At 57.3% G+C, this 23,020-nt stretch overlaps 8 protein-coding genes and 1 non-coding gene across 9 annotated transcripts in view; 5 read left to right on the top strand and 4 right to left on the bottom strand.

Moving 5' to 3' along the window:
- Positions 1-110: 110 nt before the first annotated feature.
- POSPLADRAFT_1105545 (hypothetical protein) lies at positions 111-545 on the top strand (the record flags this gene model as incomplete). The annotated part of the gene is made up of 2 exons (XM_024483277.1): positions 111-302; positions 447-545. Coding segments are annotated over 2 exons (291 nt in total), but the record flags the coding sequence as incomplete, so codon positions are not given.
- Positions 546-3,787: 3,242 nt separating this feature from the next.
- Positions 3,788-5,048, bottom strand: POSPLADRAFT_1076124 (hypothetical protein; the record flags this gene model as incomplete). Its single annotated transcript, XM_024482890.1, has 3 exons — positions 3,788-3,936; positions 3,997-4,503; positions 4,557-5,048. Coding segments are annotated over 3 exons (1,146 nt in total), but the record flags the coding sequence as incomplete, so codon positions are not given.
- Positions 5,049-5,674: 626 nt separating this feature from the next.
- Positions 5,675-6,616, bottom strand: POSPLADRAFT_1061107 (hypothetical protein; the record flags this gene model as incomplete). Its single annotated transcript, XM_024481340.1, has 4 exons — positions 5,675-5,683; positions 5,736-6,182; positions 6,304-6,375; positions 6,443-6,616. 4 exons carry the CDS (start codon positions 6,614-6,616, stop codon positions 5,675-5,677), a joined length of 702 nt encoding a protein of 233 aa, XP_024334814.1.
- A 469-nt stretch (positions 6,617-7,085) lies between these two features.
- Positions 7,086-11,043, bottom strand: POSPLADRAFT_1049747 (hypothetical protein; the record flags this gene model as incomplete). Its single annotated transcript, XM_024479832.1, has 18 exons — positions 7,086-7,405; positions 7,473-7,536; positions 7,590-7,781; positions 7,840-8,002; positions 8,068-8,143; positions 8,205-8,419; positions 8,476-8,610; positions 8,671-8,737; positions 8,794-8,854; positions 8,908-8,996; positions 9,055-9,350; positions 9,403-9,796; positions 9,855-9,968; positions 10,018-10,184; positions 10,237-10,317; positions 10,373-10,437; positions 10,489-10,835; positions 10,899-11,043. 18 exons carry the CDS (start codon positions 11,041-11,043, stop codon positions 7,086-7,088), a joined length of 2,991 nt encoding a protein of 996 aa, XP_024334813.1.
- Positions 11,044-12,094: 1,051 nt separating this feature from the next.
- Positions 12,095-13,604, top strand: POSPLADRAFT_1049746 (hypothetical protein; the record flags this gene model as incomplete). The annotated part of the gene is made up of 4 exons (XM_024479831.1): positions 12,095-12,513; positions 12,570-12,947; positions 12,997-13,193; positions 13,255-13,604. 4 exons carry the CDS (start codon positions 12,095-12,097, stop codon positions 13,602-13,604), a joined length of 1,344 nt encoding a protein of 447 aa, XP_024334812.1.
- Positions 13,605-14,147: 543 nt separating this feature from the next.
- On the bottom strand, positions 14,148-15,372 carry POSPLADRAFT_1185457 (hypothetical protein; the record flags this gene model as incomplete). The annotated part of the gene is made up of 7 exons (XM_024489148.1): positions 14,148-14,693; positions 14,750-14,773; positions 14,821-14,905; positions 14,961-15,017; positions 15,073-15,090; positions 15,161-15,207; positions 15,268-15,372. 7 exons carry the CDS (start codon positions 15,370-15,372, stop codon positions 14,241-14,243), a joined length of 789 nt encoding a protein of 262 aa, XP_024334811.1. The 3' UTR covers positions 14,148-14,240.
- A 147-nt stretch (positions 15,373-15,519) lies between these two features.
- POSPLADRAFT_t150 lies at positions 15,520-15,608 on the top strand. The gene has a single exon. It is a non-coding gene; the product is annotated as a tRNA-Arg (tRNA).
- Positions 15,609-15,797: 189 nt separating this feature from the next.
- Positions 15,798-21,911, top strand: POSPLADRAFT_1155063 (hypothetical protein; the record flags this gene model as incomplete). The annotated part of the gene is made up of 17 exons (XM_024486910.1): positions 15,798-15,976; positions 16,015-16,177; positions 16,237-16,610; positions 16,735-16,860; positions 17,188-17,269; positions 17,305-17,377; positions 17,446-17,593; positions 17,741-17,815; positions 17,995-18,405; positions 18,460-18,644; positions 18,835-18,948; positions 19,191-19,455; positions 19,503-19,788; positions 20,013-20,189; positions 20,608-20,919; positions 21,059-21,434; positions 21,529-21,911. The coding sequence occupies 17 exons, from the start codon at positions 15,798-15,800 to the stop codon at positions 21,909-21,911; spliced, it is 3,729 nt and encodes a 1,242-aa protein (XP_024334810.1).
- Positions 21,912-22,409: 498 nt separating this feature from the next.
- Positions 22,410-23,020, top strand: part of POSPLADRAFT_1049742 (hypothetical protein) — a gene marked incomplete at both ends in the record, with an annotated part of 3,830 nt that continues 3,219 nt past the window's right edge. Inside the window, 2 exons of the mRNA XM_024479830.1 lie at positions 22,410-22,602; positions 22,633-22,856. Of these exons, the coding sequence (XP_024334809.1) occupies positions 22,410-22,602; positions 22,633-22,856 (417 nt within the window). The remainder of the gene's footprint in view (positions 22,603-22,632; positions 22,857-23,020) is intronic.

The raw sequence follows: 23,020 nt of genomic DNA, 5'->3' as shown, positions 1-23,020 counted from the left end.
CGTGCTGGTGCTCCTGGGACATCCACATTGCACGTCGTGGGTGGGGGCTGGCATTTATTCGACATGCACCCCGGCGAGCGGGCCAATGCCCTTGCACAGGAGTCCCGTAGGCCGATCGCTCTCAAGAGCTCTTCGGGGCATGGCGACACCGCGGGGCTCGGGCCAAACGCCCAACGAGTGCGGTCCTTACGGGGACTATCCGTGGCCGTCGAAGCTCCGCCAGCACCCCAATCGCAAGTCCTGATTGGGCCGAAAACCCTCGATCACGGAAGATGGTGGTCGAGGGCCGCAAGACCCCCGAGGTAAGGGTCGGCTCCTGTGGCTCGCGTTGCTGTTGCGACACTAGTTGTGGCTGGCGGGGCGGGGGAGCTGGTCCTGGCGCAGGCCTTTTCGTGGCCCTCGGGATAAGTATCTGCTCGTGTCTTGGCCACTTTTGAGTGACCCAGCTGCGAGCAGGGAAACTAGCATGCGCCGAATCCGATGGTTACGTTCGTCGTGCACGTTTATTTGGGAGCAGCAACTCGAATACGACCATGACGAAGCATCATGTAGACTGTGCTGCGAAAACGACGACGCGGGCAGCGGTTCCTTTGAGATTAAAGAAGTCGTTCGCGTGTCTATTCTTAAAGTTACCTCTTAGCACACCTGTTGTTAGCTTTTACCCTACGCTTTTTCGACTTCGTGTATCTCCCGATGTGTGTTACGTACCGTCACGGTCTGAGCAAAAATCTATCGAAATTGCCCAATGGCAGGCAACCTAATGTGCGTTCACCCACAAGGCAGCATACACACAACGTGCGAAACTAATTTGTGGACATTTGTCCCGCGCACGCATACATTGGCGCCCGTGTTGAAGCAACGAGCCGGCGCTTATGCTGGCTGGTGACTTCTTCCTATTTCCTGCTGAACTTCGAAGTGGCGCATTCCCATGCGCAGATTCCTCAAACTTGACCAGTCGAAAGTGTGCATGCGCTCGCGTCATTTGCGGTTCAACCTCTAGAGACAAAGGACTGCTCGCCTGAATGAATCCGCCTCTCGATCCACAGAGAAGGCGCGATTTACTAATTGCCTCGATCATAACGACCACTTGCAAGAAAAGAGCCCTTCAAGTGAGATGCCAAAACTGATATCAGGCAACCACGGGTCCGAAACGGAGCCCTGATCGGTCTGGTCAGCATGAATCGGCCGGCTAACACTGGCATGGCAAGAATGGTATTAACGCTGTTCTGCCCGCCGAATCGCTTCAGTTTCTCTATCCGACAAATTGCCGCTCGAGAGTACAGAGTCTCGACAAACCTTATCAGTCGATTGAAAGCGAATACAATCAATTCAGCTGCGCGCGTTCGCGAAGGCCCCGCAATGTCCGTTCTCCCATTGGATGGCATTGCCGGCCCTAGGTACTATTAGAAGGCTATGATTTGAATACAGGGGAAGCCTATTCGACCAACTCTGTTCGCTAATATTGATACATTGCCCACTCGGAGACGATACATTACGCATCGCCCCATTGGACGCAGATGCTGTTCTTGCTAGCTACGGGCATATAAAGCACCTTGCTCCCTTCTACTTTCTCCCAGTCATCGACTACACACCTCCCTCGATCAACATGTCTGTGAGTAGCAGCGTCCGGTCCTACATCTGCGTTCGAGGCGAGAGGCTGACCTGAATTCTAGGACACCGTAAAGTGCGCAAACGTCCAGGCCAACGGCGGCTCCTGCACTTACCCCGCGTGCAACTGCGCCGAGCCCCCAAAGAGCAAGTGAACGGCAGCTGCCACACGATGCGATGGGTATGTACGTATGCCGCATAAAAATTGCTTGGAGTGCTATCTGACTGCTTGGAATCTGTGATTATAGTAGCTCGACGCGAGTGGCCATCAGTCGATAGGGCATCATCTTTATCGTAGTATGCTATTGTGCCGTCACTGTCGCAGTAAAATACAGCGTGTTCGAAGCCACATCCTGAGGCCTGAGTGACGGTATTGGCTATGCTTGGCTACGAGTCTTCATGCGTGGATTGGCGCATTTTATCCGGCACATTGGGTGAACGAGGTCATCTACTTACCCTGAAACTGCTTTGAGCCAGCTATCTCTGCGATGCAAACACGAGATAATCATTTTCTGCGATCCGCAATCTTTCGGATTTAAGTACTGAAGAGACCAATTCAACGATAGATGTCTCTGAGGCGCCAAACAAACATAGATACCGCAGTGTTGTACGCCAACATCACCAACATGAACGAGGTAGCTAGTGAGTCCACTTGCTTTGATGATCCACGCAGCACATCATGCAACCCATAGAATTTAGGTATAAAATTGTAAGAATCGACTACGGTACAGATGTATCCATTATAAATACCATCGTAAAGTAAACTCATGAAGTCAAAAAGACGATGCTCCCAATTCACGCTCCCGCCACATCGACGAGATCTGCAGCCTCCACCTCCTCCCACTGAAACCCCTCTATCTCCCCCGCTGATGACGACAATGTTGGAACGGGCTGTCTCGACACCTCGATAGGCGAACTGGATAGGAGGAATGCGGCGCCCTCAGACGAGGACTCGCTAAGGGAACCAGTTTCCCAATTGTCCTGAACAGAGTGCCCCTCGGTTTCGGAGTCGGCAACACCTTCTAGCATAGCCGACCCAGTCTGAGCCTGCTCTGCCTCCGCTTCCGCAGCGGGCGCACTGGACCCTTGATCGTCGTTTGACTTCACTGCAGGAAGGCGGTTCAACACATCATCGACCAAGGGCGCGGCAGACGACAGCGCGCTATCTTCCGACGGAAGAGACGTATGCTCGGCGGGTGATAGGGACGTTTGTGGTGCTTGCGGTACGAACTCGTCAGGCGCTCGGACTGATTGCTCGGGGGCATCAATTTCGGGGAGTATAGCCTCGAGGTCTTCAGGAAGAGACGTAGTCTCTTTGATCAGTATGGTGGCGGCGGTCTGTGCTGACGCCCCGGGTGTCGCTTGTTCCGCAGAGGCGTGCTCTGGATCAGGATAGAAAGGCCCCTCAACGGGCTGGTCCGCTCGACGTGGAGGGCGAGCAGATACAAGAGAGTCTTCTTGTGGTGGAGCGGCGTGCTGTGCCTTCTGCGCCGGCTCGACGTGCAATGTCGATTCGTCAGCCGATGGGGCGCTGGGCGCTGGTGGAGCAGCGACAGGTGTCGTCAGCGAGTCGCTTGTAGGTGGAATAGGAATCGGAGTGAGCTCGACAGAAACTGAATCTGCCAACGGAGTAGAATCGACAGAGATTGACGTAGAGATTGCCGGGTCGACAGACGTCCGTGCTGGAGCGTCTTCGGTATTGGCTGGCAAAGTCGACGCGCCAGGTCCTTCGGCTGCAGCAGTACTGGCGGGATCGGCTGTAGAGGCAGAAACATCGGCCATCTTCGCGTCAGCCTTGACATCGTTCGCTTTCGCATTCCCCCGCTCCCTGCTCTCCTCCACGCGCCTCTCAATCTCGCGCAGCGCACGCTCAATCTCGTTTACGACCTCCTTCCTCCGCCCGCGCACCTCAAGGTCACCGCGGCTGTCGACCGCATCGAGGCGCGCGAGGAGGTTATTGAGCGCGTGCTCGTGCGCATGCACCGCACGGTTGCTCGACGTGTACATGAGCCCGTTCTGCGTAACGAGCTCGCGTGGCTCCTGGTCAGGGGTGGACGCAGCCGATGAGGCGTGCGGAGAGAAGTCGAGATGCTCGGGGAAGACGAAGGACGCCTCGAGCGCGCGGAGGGCGTCCTCGATCTCCTGGATGGCACCAAGCGACACGCGGCGTGCGCGCCGAGAGCGGAGGAGGGCGGCGATCTTGGCGGCGACGGCGGGGGAGATGACAGGCTTGCGTTCGAGTTTGACACGCGGAGCCGGCTCCGACGACTCAGACTTAGCGTCCGCGACGTTGACAGGCACAGAAGTGGCCGCAGCTGCGCTCGTAGTCTGGAAAGAAGGCGATAAGTGACTGCATGTGGATACAGGGACCATAGGCGGATCGCTGACCTGTTGCTCATTGATAGCCTTCGCCTTCCCTTTGCCTTTAACGTCGGCCATAGGCGTAGCAGCCGGAGGGAATCTCTGTGCTGGCGGCTTAGTCGGAGCACCATATAGCTTCGAGAAGAGACCTTGAAGCGACTCCTGGACCTCAGCGTCCCCCTCCTTCTCTAGGCGTCGTTGCAGCAGATCCTTCAACGTCGACCCGCGGGCGGGTGTGGTGCTCGGAGGTAATGACGACGTTGAAGACGACGTAGCAACATATGAAGTAGACGGCGTAGCTGACACTGGGATATGCGTTGGCGTCTCTCTTGCCTTGCCTTTGCCCTTGGCGTCTATGGGAGCTGATGATGTCTTCTGCGCAGTAAGATATGACAGCAGGCTTTCCAGCGAGGCGTAATTATCCGGGTCTGTCTCAGTGCGAAGCTGTTTCTTAATGCGTTGTTCGAGCGAGACAGGTGTGGCTGTGGTACGCGAGGGAAGACTCGATGCTGGAGAAAATGATATGTTCTGCGCCTAGAGGTTTGTAAGTAAACAGTCGCAGAACAAATGACAAAGGCAACACATACCATGGGCGCGTTTGAACGTGGTCCGGCGGCATCACCCAAGGTCAGAAGAGCGGATATGAATTGTTCGTCTCTGGCATGGCGCGCTCGCTCAGCGGTAGCTTGCTCGAGAGCTGCTCTACGCTCCCGTTCCTGTAGTTCCTGTAGGGCCCAGTATTGTTCCGCTGAGGATACCTCATGTCTAGATGCGCGGCGAGCAGGGAAACCGTTGAGCTGTAGGAGGAAGGCTTCCACGGCTGCTTGGCGACGTTGCTCTTCTAGCCTGCGGTATTGTTCCTCAAGGTATCGACGACGCTGTCCCTCGATCTGACGGCGACGCAGCTCCTGTTGCTGCTGTCTGCGCAGAGCTTCAGAACGCGCATGGGCAACCGCGTAGTCAAGGGCGGCCTGACCGACGAGCTCGTCGAGGAAATTAGGCTCGCCATGAGTAGTCCTCACGGAAGGATAGGTGTAAAAGCCAGAGTGGAGAGCAGATACTGGGGTCAACACGAGCATATTGAACGAGAAGGCGGATGTGGGATGCAGTTGAGATGGTGGTGATGATTGTACGAAGATGAGATGGCAGATGGAGGCAATAATGAGGACTTATATACGACCCTCGCTGTGTGTTTGTCAGCAGAGGGCGCTGCGCTGCGAGGGGACGCGTCGCCCGCCCCGCAGCGCCCCGTCCATACCCGGCCATGCGCGCACCTTGTCGAAGCTTCCTGCGGCGTCCGCAAAAGGAAGGATGCGCTCGAAGGCGCTCGAACTCACTCGAATCGAACGGCATCACGTGACGTTGTGCGTCTAACGATGTCCATCTTGCACCGAGAAAACAGCAGCCAAGGTTTTGCAATTGCATGCCGGAGTCTACATCGATAACAAAGGGAAAAGATGTTAGACATCAAGTGAAACCAGAAGGCAGTGACAAGCCTCAAGGCTGAATTGATGCCTCTGCTGCGATACATCGCCGACAGTGTGTTGATGTTCCCCGCATTAGTAACACCGTCGCCCATGGGAGGTGGACGCAGAGCAGTTGTCGGGGTAGAGGCACGGACAGCAGCCTACTAGTCCAGATCCACAAAGGAATGTCATGAACAAATGCGGTATAGATACATCGTGCGATCGTTCTATGAAGACATTCACCAACCCTGCAATAGACGAGGTCAGCACAATCCACACAACAGTCGACAGACCACGCACCAAACCAGCAAAGAGACGGAGGTCCGCGTGTGTCTCATACATAACGTAGTCCTGTGCATTGTTCACCTTGATCATGTCAAACTTGCGCTCCTCATCGTTCCAGTGGAATATCCGCTTGATCCCCGCCCATCGGCACCACTCCAGACAGCGCCAGCACGGCCGCGCGGTGCCCATCCCGTTCTTCGTGAACCGCGCGACGTATAGATCTGCGCCGTTCGCCCGCGGATCCCGCCGCCGGGCGTGCCAGCCTTTCGCGACGTCCCGCACACCCGCAGGCCCACCGCCGCAGCCACTGCCACAGGGCTCCGAGGCGGGCGAGCGCGAGCCCTCGCTCCCGCTGCTGTCGCCGCTGCTGCTCGAGCTACTTCGCCGCGGCTGCGGCCGCGAGGCGCCCTTGCCCTTGCCCTTCGAGCGAGGATGAGACGGGGGCTGACTCTCCGCCTGACCCTGAAAGCCACCATTCAGAGCCGGCGCACCCTTTTGGGAGCCGTGGGCCTTTTGTTCGATGTTCCGGCGGCGTTGCGGTGGGGCGTGTGCCTTGTGGAACGCGCCGCTCCATGCCTTGAACCTGCTTCCGGAACGAAGGGGACATGCCAGTCAGGCTGAAGATCGCATGCATCTCCGCGTGCATCGAGACAGGCTGTGGGGTGCGGTGGACGCTCTGGTCAGATGGGCTGCAGGACGTGGACCATCTGTGGTGCAAGTACCTTGCGATGCCCCTGCGTCCGCACCTCCGAACCATCGTAGTGCGGCCGGTGGTGATTATACCCCGATGAAATGACCTTGCCGCCCTTGACTAGTACGGCCCCGAGGGTGAAGCACATGGGGCTCTTCGAGGCGGCCTCCGCACACTGGGACAAATAAAACTGTGTCTTGTTCATAGTAGATCGTGTGCCTGGAGATATGATTTCAGACGTGAAGATGTTCCGGAGTCACAACAGCCAATATCATATACTCACAAGAGACGGTATCGGCGGAATTGTGCGGCGAGAGGTTTCAACAAGACAAATAATGTCGGCGTCGATATGGTTGTTGATTTTGCGTCGCACCTGGAAGTCTGGCCTCGGTCACATGCGTGATGAACCGTGACGCTGGCGTGATCGCATCGTCCTTTGTCACGCACAAGATCCACAATATTCGGAGACCAACTCTGTCGTCGATCATTGAAAAGTTCCACGCTCAGAATGAACATGCGGAAATGCATATAATGTTAATCGTGCATCAATATTTTAAGAAGGAGCCCAGCACATTTCAACATGAAACAGCCGAGGATCAACCTCGTCTGAACCGACGAGATCATAGAAACACGATATGAATGGAGAACGACCAGCGCGGAGCCGCATGGGCATTCTAGTCTGAAAAGAGCTCTCTTGTCACCAGGATCCGATTGGCGAGCGCACTCAAGTTCGCATCGGCGACAATGACCTCGGGTGTGAGCTCAACTCCAAATGCCTGCTTCACGGCCACCGAGATCCGCTTCGCCTGCCTCTCCGACCAGAACCGGAAGTCGTCTGCGTCACGACCCTCGTCCTCCCCCTGCACGTCGCTCGATTGGCCATCAGTCTTGCAGGACAGCGGGATTAATGACGGGTCCGAGTCGAGGCAGAGTGGGACGATGTGCATGAGGCTCGACCGGACGTTCCCGAAGTTCATTGCGCTCGGTTTTTCCACTAGGGCGGGAAGCACACAGATCAGCATAGGCCCAATTTCGGAGGATGTGAGAAGAGCAGATCTCACCGTAAACTTCGAACGGGCCGTCAAGGCTCATCACATTGTATTTGCCAGCATGATGGTAGCGGATCTACAACGCGAAATGTGAGCTCATTCACAGCCTTGTGCTACCAAAGTACTCACCTCGTAGCGTCCCGTCTTCCACGGGAGAGTACCACGCTCAAATACAACCTCTCCCGTCTCTGAATCGTTCTCCGGCCGCCCCGGTCGGTTCAAACTTAATGGGATATCTCCATCCCACTCTTCGTTGTGAACAGGAACCCACATGCCGAGAGACGAGGTCTTCGTTACAAGATTAGACTGATTGGCTCCGACCTGCCAAGAACCCGTAAACCTCAACGAGGCAGGAGAAGCCCAGACACGCAGCACATACCCTATAGATGCCGATCCAATCTCGGCGAGAATGGTGCAGGGGAGCACGCCACTTCACCCTGATAGGCTCGCCCAAATGGAAACGCAGCATACCTTCGGTACAGGGCATGATGGTGACCTTGTACTTGGTGGTGTCATAGGACGACAAATCGTTGGCGACGCGACTGACCGGGCGGATCCAACGCGTCAGCAACCAACACACGGTGATGCACCGAGGAGAACCACGTACGAGATGACCAAACGTTCCCGTGATTGCTGCAGAAGAACCTTGGTATCTTGCACAACCTCTGAAATCTTCGGACGAGCTGCGTAGCGGCATCAGTCTTTTGTTCGTTTCTCCACGTGAATCTGAAAAGACCAACAGACATTTTGCCAAAAATTCCTCCACAACGTCTGCTGTCTCCTCGTAGACCTTGTCAAAGGTGCCCTTGACCTCGCGAGCTACTCGCCTGATCTCCGGAGCATGACGGCCAGCACGGGACTCAAGTAGCCGGGCATTCTTGTTGGCCACCTTCTTGATCACCTTGACGAAGCCCGCGTCGTTCCGCAGCGACTCGCCGTACAACTTCCGCATGTGAGGGCTATGCCGAAAGGGATCAGCTCACGCTCAGGAGAGCCATTGATACTCTCAACATACTTCTCGACGTTGCTCAAGAACCACCATTGAGATAGATGACGGATAACCGCCAAAGCAAATACCAATTTGCTTCCACTAATCAATGCAAGGCCGAAGAACGCCGCCCCGCTCGTGACTTCGGGGTTGTTCAGGTATCTGCAGACCCGATAACGCTGAATATGTCTATGACATGCCGTTATGCGGGAGAACGCGTACCGGTAAATGCCAGTGTATTCAAGGTGTGCAGGGAAATCCTCCATGAAGAAGTCGCCGAAGAACCAGCCTATGAGAAGCGGTAAGCGGCAAAACGCTAGCGGCGATAGGGCGAAGAGATCGCACCGAACAGCCCGAGAGCCTCGTAGGACTCCATCGTTGCCCAGACATGCAGCCCAATGAGAATCTGGAACGGAGCTCAGGGTACAACATCCGGGCCGAAGACAATGGTCGACCTACCGTGCCGAGAGTATGGCGTAAAAGCTCGTTTCCGACACTCCATTCTTGTGGCAGAGTGTAAGTCTTCCATGCCAGACAGATCGTCGATACTGGAGCGCAAACACAATTCAGTACCAAACATTATGACGAATGGATCAGCGTTCCTACCGTAGGTCATGCACATGCTTAGATTGTACATAGACTTCCAGTTGGTGAACGCCTCGTGTACGGCGCCCTTTCCGTGGTCGTTCTGCGGGTAATAGTAATGTTTCAGAAAGTGCCGTACGAGGAACTTCTTCTCAGATTGGGCCCGCAAGATCAATCCGAGGCCGAAAGAGTGGAACAAGCACCACGCCAGAGCGTGCACGAAATGCACGGTGAGCAGTCCCTTGTGTGATAGCTGGGGCATAAAAGAACCGACAATTGGATAAAAGATGGCGAGAACAAGCTTCAGATCGGACGCTCTAAGATGTGGCTTATCAGGGACGGCGCCGGTAAAGGCTGTACGCCACTTACCTCAGAATATCCAGATTGTGCAAGAAGATCATGTCCTTCCTGAAGTATTGATTTGTGAGATCATGTTGAGAAAGCGCCCCAGAGCCCCTACGCTTGATGCCGGCGGCGTCACTCGCAGTGGATACAGATGCGAAGGAGGAAGCAGACTGGCGCTTAGCCTTCTTGCGTGGCGTATCAGCATCCAGCTCTGTTTCCGTCTCCGTTTCCGTCTGCAATTCATCAGTCTCCGTGGCGCTCTCGCCCTCGGTGGCTGAGGGTGTTGTGAGGTCAACGGATGCGACAGAACTCTGGCGAACATGTGAAGTTGAGACTGGCCCGAGCTTACGCGACGTGGAGGTCAGAAGGGGAGAACGATAAGCCAGTGGTTTGCGCTGTCCGTAAGTTCTCTCGATGTCTATCAAGAACCAGTCAGGAACCGCAGCACTATGGAGCACTGATACGGGTGTACGCACGAGGATTCTCGAAGAAAACCAGGAAGCCAAATTGAGCTGCGTGAGCTGCCAAGCTCACGAATAGGACCGGGTAACTGCCGATTATAAGCGACAGGCCGTAGTATCCGGCATAACCTACAATGCGAATTAGACACTATCTCGGTACGGAACTTGAGCGCCATACCGACAGAGTACATCGGATGAGGTGCTAGTTCGAATACACCATCGAATACAAGGGCACCACGCTGGAAGAAGACGTCGCCCCAGTACCAGCCGTAATCCTTGACGACATTGTGCGCCTCCGTCTTGACCCACAGATTAAATGCAATCAATGCAATTCCCCCAATCCATCTAATCGGTCGCGGTCAGTTTGTGGTCCTAATCCCCGACTTGGAATGCTTGCCTCATAACATGAACCGTGGTCGACAGACCTTCGGGCACCCGAAAGCACGTGAAGGCAAACATGCAATAGGCTAAGAAATCACTGCAACATATATTTTGAGACTCGACGAGGTCCGGAGTCCATTTGTCATACTTACTTCAGAAGAATGATGTCGACCATTTGCCGAAAGAGAAGCCATGCATTATACTCCAATGGCAAATCCTTCGACACTTGTCAGGTATAATATCTAAGAACCCACAACGTAAAACCTACATCAAAAGAATAATCCTTGCCCATCTTTCCTTGCAGTTGTTGCCGAATCCAGTTACGCACTGCGGGTCTGCATTGCTCGTCTAGCCAGCCTCGCCTCTGCACTTCCTTCACGATCCATTTACGCTTGCTCTGCTTCGTGAGGACCCACCCCAGTCCAAGATCATACGCGGCTCTCCAGAAAGCGAAATACAACACGAAGAAGACTCTAGCCACAGAGCGAGGTAAGACAAAGAAGAGGACAAGCTGTAGTCCAAGCAAACCGAGATTAAGGATATCCAAGTGAGACTTGGGGTATGCGGGATGGAATAACGCGGTGAGAACATCATGGGTTGTAGGCACACGGAACACTGGTGGCATAGGACATAGACTGTGAGCGCGATGCCCTGCGATCGAATGCTAGAAACACGCACCTTCGCCAGCAGGTGTCTTCCCCCATACCACCTCTTCGTCCTTGCGCGTCTTGTGAAAGTCATCAACGGTCGTGTCTGTCTTGATGCTCTCCGCTGAGGACTTGCGCCTCTGGCGTAGCGAGCTCTGTGTCTCCCCTGCAGACATGGTGGTCGGAGACGAAGGTGAACCCGAGGAGTCCAGGGACGCGCAGGCCAGCGGACTGTACTTACTTGCCGGTTTAAGCGGCCACGTGTGCGCGTTTGACGCGCCAATGCCGCCAAAATCGCGTCGGGGACGCTATTGTGCCTGCCCTAAACTCACCACCTTTTTGTCGCTTGTTGTCGCCATCCATGACTTGGTTCTTTCCCAGCTTGTGGCGACGGCTGTGGAACAAATAGTTTTGTGGCTGCTTTTATCACACGCTTGTGGCTTACCTTGCTTTGGATCTCGACTTGAAACATTTTCCCATTTTCCGATCCGACAACATTAGGCGCGACAGTCTCGGATCTTGCTACCCTGGCTACACTCCGTACTTGACGGGCCAGCGCGGCTAATGTCGAGTAGGGGGTTGGTAATGAAGGGGAGATTGTTCTAGGCATTAATTTCGGCCGTTCCTTGTGCTTCAACCAGGGGTGACCTTACGAGATGTCTTACATTTCATTCCTTGTTCAATAACAATATGTTTTGCGACGACGTGGAGGACTTCGAGGGGATGCAAGGGGTCGAGGTACCTAGGTATGCTGGTCGTCGAAACGTGCCTCCTTTTCGGAGTCGAAGTCTCTACTCCTAATCCACACGTGTTTTGCTATTCTTACGAAGATGCCCCAGTGGGGTTGTCATGGGAGTCCGTCGCACTATGTAGGACGTGTTTCATTCACGGGGATAGAACGTGCACAGATATACCGACTTTCTACCGTTGTCCACTCGTTGAGATGCCATATCCAATCGGTGTTTGGATCTAATGATAGTATGGCGTCGATCGGGGCAAAATTATTGTTTCGTCTCGTAGATGACAATGACAGTCGAGGAGCAACCTACACGCTTGTCCGAAATCCTTCGTATTATTTGAAAGTTAAACCTTAAAGGACGGCAGCTCGCTAGGATTGCGTTGTTCGCCGCAATGAGAGAAACTGCGCAGTACCGGTCAATTTGATCACCAGCATCAAATTCAATTGCTGAATATGATCACACTGCGGAATCACGATCATTGATCGGCATGTCCCCCACGACGAACCTCTCGCCCTCTGAGGATGAGTTGCGCCGAGCTCTCATAGCGCTACGCGCCGACAACCCAAGCTTAGGCATAGCAAAATTGCATGCGCTGCTCTTGTCGACACATTCTGCATGGGCGGTGAGCGAAAAACGAACGCGCAAAATTTTACAGAATGAGGGCCTGGTGCTCACCTCAAATCGTTCTACCACGCGTTCGACATCGGACCAGAGCGCAGCATCAACAGATGTCAAGAAATTTCCCTTGTCTGCACTCGTTGAAGGGCTAGACATCTCCAAATGGACGTCAAAGATCGAGGTCAAGTACTTCGACAAAATTAAGGGCAAAGGCCTAGTGGCGAAGGAAAAACTTTCCCAGGGAGAGGTAATCTGGAAGGAAGATCATTTCGTGCTCGCTCCAGAATGGTGAGTCTGACCGTCTCGTGTCGACAATGAGGTGCAGCCGAGCTTAATCCCACCAGGGAAATTTACGACTTGCAGAAATCCTCCCTTGCGTGCAGCTTTTGCAGCACGCCGCTGCAGGACTCTCCTATTGCAATATCTTGCCCTTCTAGCGCATCTTCTACAGGACATACGTGCCCTGCTAGATTTTGCAACCGTCTATGTCTATCTCGCTCGGGACGCACGCATCCGTTACTTTGCCCGTCTCAAAACCCGGCTTCCGTACCATTACTGAGGTTTGCCCGGCGAACCGAGTGGATGGCTCTACATGCCCTGGCTCAATGCACCGCTCGACTCTTGCTGACATACCAACAAGACGAATCTGCTTGGGAGTCCGACTGGAAATTTGTGCGGTCCTTGGCGCAGCTGGGTATGGAGGAGCGCGCGAAGGATGAATGGTGAGCGGACCGGGCCGGTGTTCAAATGCCATATTCACCCTTTCGTCAGGATGAATGGGGTGGAGGTTGATCGGGAGACGTGGAAGAAGGGACATCAGCTGTTCCTGCAAGCATTCCAGGAGCCAGCCGCAGCTCCGGAGAAAAAGAAGCTCGCGCGGCTGTTGAAGAAACCGCTCGGGAAAGAGATCGCGGACGCGCTGTTCCCCTACGAAAGCTTCCTCCTCGGCTTGGGGCGCATGAACCTCAGTATGTCTTGTCATTCCCGCTCTATGTCCGTGCCAAGCTCATATGTCGTCTGATCGCTCAGACATCGAGGCACACGGCGGCATCTACGTGCTTCACTCGCATCTCAACCACTCTTGCTCGCCAAACGTTGCCATCAGACACCTTGACCAACGCACCGCCTTGTCACGTATCACCGTCATTGCCAAGCAGGACATCCAGCCGGGTGAGGAGCTGTGCATTACGTACGTCAACCCCGACCTCCCGGTCGACCTCCGCCGTCGTCAGATCATGGAATGGGGCTTCGGCTTGTGCCAATGTCCGCGCTGCATCGCTGAGGGCTCTGATTCCCCCGACAAGGCACAAAAGGCTGTGCCTACACTGGATCTGGGCGACCTGGAAAGCGAGCTGAAGGCGGGTCTGGGCATGTTGTAGATCCGGTGTGTGCGGTCCAATGAATAGGGGTCTTATCCTATGCTCACAGTACTTAGAGTTACTGGTGTTCTCACCCCGAAAGAATACTGTAGTGGGAGCGGTGCTATTCGATCGGATGGTAGACGGCCCCGCGCGGCTGAACCATGAAAGACATTGTCATAAAGACGTTCCTATAACACCGCCTCGCTTCGCCTTATGCCATTTATGATGGAACCTTGTTGTGGATTCCAAACGTTGTACTAGAATGGGAGCAGCCGATTGAGGACGTTTGACAATGGGGTTAGAAGTTGTAGCACGAAGCCTCCGCTTACCTACTTGTTCCCAAGCCTGTACCTGCCATGCTGCATGCCAAGGTACACTTTGACAAAATACTGGTCTCTGTTTAGCGAGCCAGGCGCATTCAAACGCACAAAGAGCTCAAGCGCAGCTTCATGATTGATTATATGTGGTCAATCAACCTCGCCGGTAACGACGGGTACGTCGTGGGCACAATCACGCAGTTGTCATATTGGCTAGCGACATGTCGCCGTAAAAAGTATGTCGCTGTCGTTCCAAAAAAAAACACATTTGCGTGAATACCGCTACATCAAATTCTCCAATTGAAATAACACAATCGACTGGGCGCCGGATATATGTCTATCGTTTGACAAATGGCAGTCCACTCGCCACCTTCTCGACATCGCGACAGGTCAGGCTGTACCTGATGTCCCGCTCCAACACTCCGCCGTTGAGCACAGCGGCGCGCTCCGTTGAGTCGCTCAGAAGGTCCACGTTCGCCACCGTGGGTGTAGATTGCTTGTCGCCGTCCGCTATCGAGGGGGAAAAGCGATCTTCAGTGACCGCGTCTATGCCGTGCAGATAAGACCGGTAAAACGTGGTGGTCGTGATGACGAGGCTACGGCGCTCCAGAAGGACAGAGAGCACAGGAATGGGGTCGATGGGGCGACCGTCGCCTTGGGCGTCGTCAGAGTTCTTGTCTGAATCTACAGTACCGCCTCGGAATTTGTAGCGATAGTAGTGGAACATCGTGTGAGAGCCTAATGACAACGTAGCTACCACTGAGTGGTAAGCAGGCCCATCTTCATGGGGCTCAAGATAGGCTTAGCCTGAGGAACCGCGAGGAGGGAGACGCCGCGACAACATACCATAATTCCTTGCCCTGGGAGATACTGGACGGTGTCAATCGAAGTGAGGAACCATGGTGAACGGAGCTTACTTCGTTCATGAGAACATGGTTTGGAGCGCCATGAGGCGAGGAATGAAATGCACCCGTAGCTTTGATACGGCCAACGATATCTGGGCTGCAGGAACTTGTTAGAAACATGACGGCATATGCAATCTTCGCCGTTCGCTTACTACTTGGTCACGAATGCCGGAAGGCTTTCCGGTATCAGCATTTTCTTAGCCGTCATACTTCCGCCTACAGGACAGCAATTACCAACCGCAGCAACATGGAGAATCGGTATACTAACCCCATATTTGCAATCTGTTTAAAAGGACAATGAAGGTGAACATTATCGCGTTCCGCACCGTGCTATATTGAGTAGACATCAGACCTACGGTTCGCAAGCTGCTTCCACTTAGGCAGTGGCGAATCGCGAATCTGTCAGCGCCATTCAGAGCAGGTGCGCTCGAGGGCTAAGCGGCTCTTCATTAGCAATACCTTGCGAATTAACAATGCCTCTTCTTCTTCGGTGACAAATTCCGAGATGTAATAGACATCGTTTGTGCCCGGAACAAGATGATCAGTGAGACAGGACGCCTGCATATCCGAGACCTTGTTGTATGCTTGATTTCGAAGTTGCCTCGATTCTTGTTGTAATGGTCAGAGACTACCACTGAGATAGACACATTCAGTGAGTACATGGCGAAGCGATGTTTACACTTATATATATGCTAAGTCGTAGTTGCACAAGCTCTCGTCGTCTAATGGTTATGATGTCAGATTCCTATCTATAGGAAGCCTTTATCTGAAGGTTCCGGGTTCGAGTCCCGGCGGGAGTACGTTTTTCCTTTTGTGGCACGCAGTCCGTGATACGCCGTTACTGGGCTGGGCCTCTTGTGCCTAGCCACCTACTCGAGTTACCCTTTCCCGCTGGTATCGTTCTGCTTTCTTTTTTCCATACAGGACTGTTTACCTCTACTGTCTGGCACATAACCTTGGGAGACCACAAACCCCCGCCATCGTTTGCAATGTCAGGGAAGACAATCAGCAATGGCACCCTTAGCTTGCGGTTCATGCAAAATGCTCAAAGGGCCAAGATGCAAGCACAAGTAGAACTGGAACAAGCCAAAATACAGGACGATGCGCAATGGGAAGTCTCGGGGGAATTGAGAGAGGCTTGGGGCATTGGCACGAGCTCACAACGAGAGTGAGTCGCGCGGCACATCGACTGACAGGAAGTCTAAGCCGTTCCTTGAGGGAGCGCATTGTGCACGAAACTTCATATCTACCGTTCCTGTTTGAAGCCGACTCAGCTGGCCCCTCGTCAGGAGAGGTCTCACTGAATGCGGCTCGTCTGCGAGGACGGCGAGTGTTCAACGGGCGCGGCCAGGAGATTATCCAAACCGAGGTGCGCTTGCCCGTTTCGTATCACACTACGCGCTCAGCACTGTCTATCCACATCCACAGAAAATCCCAGATGTGGATGAGGGAAAGCCATCCGCAGAAGACGAGGGCGGTCCGAGGGGCTCTCGGAAACCCCAGACACGTCCGGTCTCGATCTCAGGGTTCAAGGCGCCCATTTCCATAGCGAAGAAAGACGGCAAGAAGGTCCGGACGAAGACGGCGCAAATGCTCATACGCGAGGACCCTCTCGCGTCTATGCCGCCATTCCCCAGGCCTCCTGCCGCCGCCAGCAGCGGCTTCATGAAGCCGGCAGGTATTGACGAGCCGGCGTCCAAGGGCGGCAACTCCGCCACACAGAAGCGTGGCAGGGAGCAGGATCCGAGCGTGGACCCGTCGGATGCTCAAGGCAAAAAGAGGAAGAAAAAGAAGGCGGAAGTGTCATGATGCTGTCTTAGGAGCCGCATCCTCGTCTCAGCCACGTCGATACGCGGTTCTGAGCGAGGAATCGCGTCGAATTGAAAATTGAAGGGTCGAAATTGGTCATATTCGCGTTGCTCATAGGCTGCTCACACCTCACACGACTCACCGCATCTGGAAGTTCTGTCCGCCGGCCGCACAAAACGTGGAGGCTAGCAATGGCCAGCTGTTGCCGGCTGTCTATTCAGCGCCACAAAGAGTATGCCCGTCGTAGGTCCCATCGGGTTAATGTAACGACAACGGCAGCTGTGCAGAGCAGACCTCGATTGTATAATTATTCACACATGCTTCTGTCAAGGCAACCGAACATCCCACCGAGATATCAACGGCCGTCTCGATCCTTTCCCAAGTTAGAACAACGCGCATCCCCAGAAAAAGCGAGGCTGTGTCTCTGAGCTCAGGGTGACTTCCGATGTATCGGCGTTGGGTGCATCTCACACTGCTTTCCTAGGTATCCCATGATCCCATGTATCTAGCCGCATTCTAGTGCTCATGATCGAGGGAACGGCTGACTCAGACAAGATTTGTGCTGTGCAGGCGAGAAATCGCCCCAGCTGTTGCTCTTCACACATCCAGCTTCCTCAAAGAGGGCGCAGCCATCCTGCTACTTGGCGTACACGTATGTGCTCGAGGACATATGAATACCACTTGAAGCGCGTCCTGACTCAGCTGCACTGTATATTGGGATGCGGTTGTGAAAGGGAGCGCTGGGACAAATATGCGCAAGGTCCGTCGCCGAATTGTGCCTGCGCCGACGGGCACCCTCGAAGCTGAGAATGGCATGATTACGTCCAGGGGCGGCGGTGGTCGACCCGTGTCAAATATCAATTGCTCCCGCGAACTGTGGCGATCTCTGTACGATGGCAGACACAGCGGCCGCGATTGCCCTATGCGCCCAGCCTTCGGGAAATCGACATCCGGTGACCATCTCTGACGAAGTCATGTGAGTCAATTCACTAACGCGTCGGTTTAGAGTCTTCCTGTTCCGACCACATATGTATATGGGGTGCTTCGCTTGTTCATGCACCATGCATCATGAGACGCGAAGCTTCACATGTTCCGCATTGATTAGATTGCAATTACATCACAGTTCTCGACGCACACAAGCGCCCCGCTACCCCCTCGCAGCTCCCCCGACAAGTCCCTCGCACTCCGCGCTCGCACAGTGCGCAGACGGTGCTTCGACTTCTTCGCCTAGGCGGGTAAGGCCCTAGCGCGCGCGGGAACGCCCTGGCGCCCGCCGTGCTTCTGCGATCCCGCGCCTCTCTCCCGCACACGAAGCTGCACAGTACCGCACTTCCTGCACTTCACGACTGACCTCATCATGTGCGATGCATGATCCAGTGCGTTTAGCGTTTATCAGATGCAGCAGCGCGAACCACCGGCATCTATCGCACCAGGGCTTCGCCTTCTCCGAGTCAGAAGCGACGCGCCCGGACCCACCTCCCCTCTATTGCCCAGGAAGCCCACGCTCGTGCTCCAGGTCTCTCCATCGGTGCCTGTGGCTGGTCTAGTCGCTGGAAGGCCCGCGCGGAAGCTCCTGTATGGATATGGATATCGGCGGCGCGGCCACAGCACACCGCACACAGCGTGTCGTAAGTGCTCCGTCCTCGTCGTGCATGTGATGGGGGGCGCGGCGGATGCTGGGCTCCATGATGTTGATATCGGCGCTGCGATCATGCGTCATGCGCGGATCGCTCGCGGGCCCTTGTGCAGATGTGGCACAGATGCAGCCTGTGATGGCGATGCGCGGGGGTGGGCGGCGGGAGACCCGACAGTAGCAGCAGCTTCATAGGACGGCGGCTTCAGAGCCAAGGCGCGCGTGTACGTGGCGCCAGCAGTCGGCGAGCGCGACACGCGCAAGACCCCCACTCGCGGACGCCGCGCACAGTGCAAGGAAGGAAGGCCCCGGGGGCGCGCGCGCAGCGTCCCTTGGCAGATCGCACACCGCGCACTCGCACTGACAGAGATGGGGCATGATATATATCGTGTACGTACGCACGTGCAGCGCGTCCCACGATCGAACGCGTCGCCCCGTTGCTGTTGCTGTTGCTGTTGCTGTTGCTGTTGCTGTTGCTGCACTGACTCACGCTCACGGTCTCATGGCGGACTGACCGGCAGCGCGTCCATCCAAGCTATCAAGCGCCCATCACAGATCGTAGCTGCTGCCTTCGACGACATAAGCCACAACCTTGCCGTCAATCTTCCCTTCCGCGGGAGGGCCCCCCGAGCGCGACTGTCGCAGCCCAGAAGCCAGCAGCCAGAAGACAGAGGACACGGCCCTAGGCGCAGGGCAGGGTCTGTGTCTGTGGCGGGGGCAGGGGCAGGTGGAGGGAGGGTCCACGGATCTGAGCGCGAGGGTTCTTCTGCTTCCGCGGCGCGCTGCCGGACGGTGCGCGCGATAATGCGATAATGATCTGCGCCGCATAATGAAGGGGGGCTCCCGCGGGCCCTTACGGCGTGCCAATTGACCGGCTGCGATGCCGCGCATCATCATCAGCATCTTCGTGCTTCGTGCTTTGTGCTTCCTGCTCGTGCAGACGCCGCGCTCGTCCGTGTTCGTGCATCGAGGCGCCTGCCGGACGCTGGACGTGGAACGCTGAACGCGAACGCTAGCCCTGCCGCCACGGGAACCGCGAGGGCCGCTATCGCAGCAGGCTTGCTTAACATCCGGGTGGGGGTGTCGCCCAACGAGCCGTCTCCCCGCACCGCAGGCTCTTCTCTTCTGCTGCTGCCCGCCTCGCGCCCTTACCTGCGCGCAACGGGCAACGGCGATGCGCTCCATGGGAATGGCTCCCGCGTACTGTAACGAGCGGCAAGCGACTTCTCTCACCCCATGATACGTGATAAAGCCTCCGGACGGACGCCACCGGATGCTTTACGCAGCGACGGGAGGGGCGTCCTCGCGGCTTCGTCTTCCCCACGCAAGACCCGTCAGAGGTCGCCGCAGCGAGCAATCCATGGTCTGCAGTCTGCACAGTCCCGCGCGGGCCATCGTGCGGCCGGGCGATACAGCGCAGACCGGGATGTCCTGGACACGCACACGTATTTGTGGCCCCACACGAGCCGCTGGCCGTCACCCGCCAGCGTCGGCACGCCGCGGCGAACACCGATCTGGCAGAGACTGGCGGACTGTCAGTGCGTGTCAGCGTGAGGCGCGGGGCGACGGCGGGCGGGAGGCGAGGAGGACAGAATCCTGAGCAGGCGGTAGGCGCGGCGCCGCACCCAGCGTGTGCACGGCACCGGCACCACGTGACATAGTGCCGCTCACGTACGCTGTCTGTGAGTCGACGGTGTGCCCAAAGGACATGCAACATATCCTGATAGCCTCTGACCGTTCGGGGTATGCGAGCGCTACTCAGCCGATGCGTGCGGTAAGTGGCTGCCAGATTAGCGGGCGCCAAGCGCGGGCAGGCGCCAGGACAGACTCCGACCTCGGTCAGGGCGACGAGGCGAGTGTTCAGATTTGCACGGCGGGCGCTATGCGTGTGCCGACTGCTGACGGCCGCCATGCTATGCGTGGAGATGGCTCGGACGGCGTGAGGCAGGGACACATATACACCTAATGCCAAGTCGCGGAGAGGCACTGCAGCGCTGACATGTTAATGGACGTACATGCAACAGATGCCCATCTGGATATCCACGACGGATGTCCACGCGCGGCTGTCGAGCGCATGGCGCCTGGGTCACGCCCAATGGCGATAAGCTGCTCCTGTGTAATGTGTCGTTGCCATTGTGCGTCCCTGGATCGATATCCGTCGCGACGGAAATATATCTCGATCGCGTCCGAATGAGAACAGACGATGCTGATGCAGGGAGGCGCGGGGGCCCTATCGCGCGCTAGCCCAAACAGGGGCGCGCAGATGACAATGAGGCATTCCATGCCCGGCGGGAGAGGGAGAGCCTGAGAGAAGGGGGAGCGCGGTGGCACGGCGGCGCGGTGCTGACCACCCACAGGGAGCCTCGGTGACGTCGCCTCGCCTCGCCTCGCGGCGCGAAGCCCAGAAGGGAGGCGCACCACCGCATCGGGCGGGGCGTGCGCACACGGATGTGCAGGCACGCGGGCTGCCATCGTCCGTCCCAGAAAGGCAGGGGAGGGGCACCCGAGGTCGAAGCGGCCCGACAAAGGCATGGGCCCGGGGACCAGTGGCGCGGCGGCGACCTCGAGAGCACGAGCACGAGCGATGTATACATAGCACTGGACGGCCCCAGGCCATGACACAATATTGGCCTGCTGCCAGCGGCACCGAGCCAAGAAGCGCAGACGCGGTGCGGCGTGCGCAGGCGGTGGGGAGGCAGTTCGGATCCGGAGCCCAGGCCGTCTGCACACCACGACCCACTGTGATGGCCTGACCCTCGCGGACGGTCGAAGCCGGCGTGGCACGCCCCGGGCCTTCGCCGCCTTTAGACGTGCGGCCCATCACAGATCGGAGGGAGAAACAGAGGGGGCGCGGGGGACCGTGGACGCGGAGTGCGCAGGACGGATGTCGGCGCGATCTCGCGGGAGACGGGCAGGCGGGCCTGGAGCAGAAGCCCGCGCAACAGGGCCCGCTGTGAAGCAGACACAGACATAAGGGGAGGCAGCGTCCGCGCATCGGACAGCAGCGCGACGCAGGACACTGGGGCCGGGCGCAGTTGCACCGATCGGATTCAGAGCTTCTGCGCTAGCCCAGTGCAGCGGTTCTGCCAACGCTATTCCGACGGGCTGCAGCAGGCCCGTGACCCGACGAGACGGGACGGCCGGATGCTCGATGCACCAAGCGAATTTGCGGCCTTGAGGGACGGTGCGCTAGGGGCACAGATCGGGAAGTTGAGGAAGACGTGGCCCGCGAGGAGGGTGTCGCACGAGGCTGGCCGTCACGGAAGCCTAACGGGCAGGTCGCGAGCGCACGGATCCCCAGGGAAGAGACACCGCGGCAGCCACGGGAAGCGCTGCAGCCGCCAAGGGGGCGTCACGCCACCGGACGGTCGCCGATCGTCTGAGATGCACGACGGGGCGATATAGACACCGCGTCGAACGGTGGAACGCGTCCTGCGCCGCGGACCGAAGGCGGTTCCTGGGAATGGAGGGCGGTGGCAGTTGCGGGGGCTGCGTCGAGGTCGCGGGCGCGGTCCAGGCGATCTCGCGCCCGCCATCGCCAGTGCGGCGGGGAGCGGCGGCAGCGGCAGCGCTAGCGCGAGGACGAGGACGCCGGTCGATCCCCGGCAGAACGGAGTGGCGCGAGGGCGAGTGGCCGGGGAGAGTAGCCGGGCACACGTAAGGCGCAAGGGCCGGCCGGGAATCAGGCTTCCTGTTCGGGCAGAAACTGTCAGGCGAGAGAAGCGCGGGCGGAGAGGGGCGATGGGCGATGGGGGAAGGCGTCTGTTCTGTGCGAGCGTGAGGACGCGGGCGCTCGCAGGCTATTGCCCCTGCGCTGGGCCGCATCCCATAACGATCATCATGACAGGGATGACATCGCATGAAGGCGAAGCTAGCTCCTGGGAACGTGATCCCGTCCCCGTTTCGCAGCGCGCTTCTCCCTCGCTTCAGACTCCGGCACGTAACGCTATCTGGCAGCGGTCCGGATGCGTCAATGCGCCAGCACCGTCAAGGGTCTGCGTCCCTTCATGTCATAATGCCACCTCTCGCCTTCCTCAGCCGCTGGGAACGCCGCGCCCCTTATAAGCCTCCGTCGCCCGGCTCATCAGGCCCCCCCTTCCCCGCACCACTGCTCTGCTGCGCCCCTCCGCCCGCCCTTCCGAGTCGCATCCCCTCCGCCATGTCTGCCGTCAGCACCAGCTACCACCTCCGCCCCGTCTCCGACGCCGGCTCGCCCTCCTCCACCGCCAGCACCTCCACCGCGAGCGAGCACAGCCCCCACTTCCACCGCAAGCCCTCCGTCGCGCCCCTGCAGCGCTCCGCCTCCGCCGCAACCCACGCCCGCCGCCCGCTCTCGCCATCATCGCTTCGAGGTGCGCCACGCTCTGTGACCGTCCCCATAGCACACCCCGCAGACCGTCCCCGCCCCGCACCTCCCACAGAGCTCGACCTCTCCGTCGCCCAGGCCGACATGCCCCGCCGCTACCCCGCCCCGCCCACCGGCCACGACCTCATGGCCCTCTTCCCGCCCGCCCCGCCCCTCACCCTCAGCTCCGGCCCCACCAGCGGCTACTTCCAGCAGCAGGAGCGCGCCTTCTTCGCCAAGAAGGGCAAGGAGATCGTCCGCGTCCAGATCGAGGTCGACATGCCGCGCCACCCCGACCCGCACGACCCGAACCCGACCCCCAAGCTCAAAAGCCGCGACCTCGCGCCGCCGCCGCCGCCCCGCCAGTGGCCCCCCGCGCACGCCGCGGCCTCCCCGCACGCCGACCCCGCGCGCAGCATGCCGCC

The sequence above is a fragment of the Postia placenta genome (assembly GCF_002117355.1).
Source record: "Postia placenta MAD-698-R-SB12 unplaced genomic scaffold POSPLAscaffold_16, whole genome shotgun sequence".
In the NCBI taxonomy this organism is placed as follows: domain Eukaryota; kingdom Fungi; phylum Basidiomycota; class Agaricomycetes; order Polyporales; family Adustoporiaceae; genus Rhodonia; species Rhodonia placenta.
This window is presented reverse-complemented; position numbering and strand designations above follow the sequence as displayed.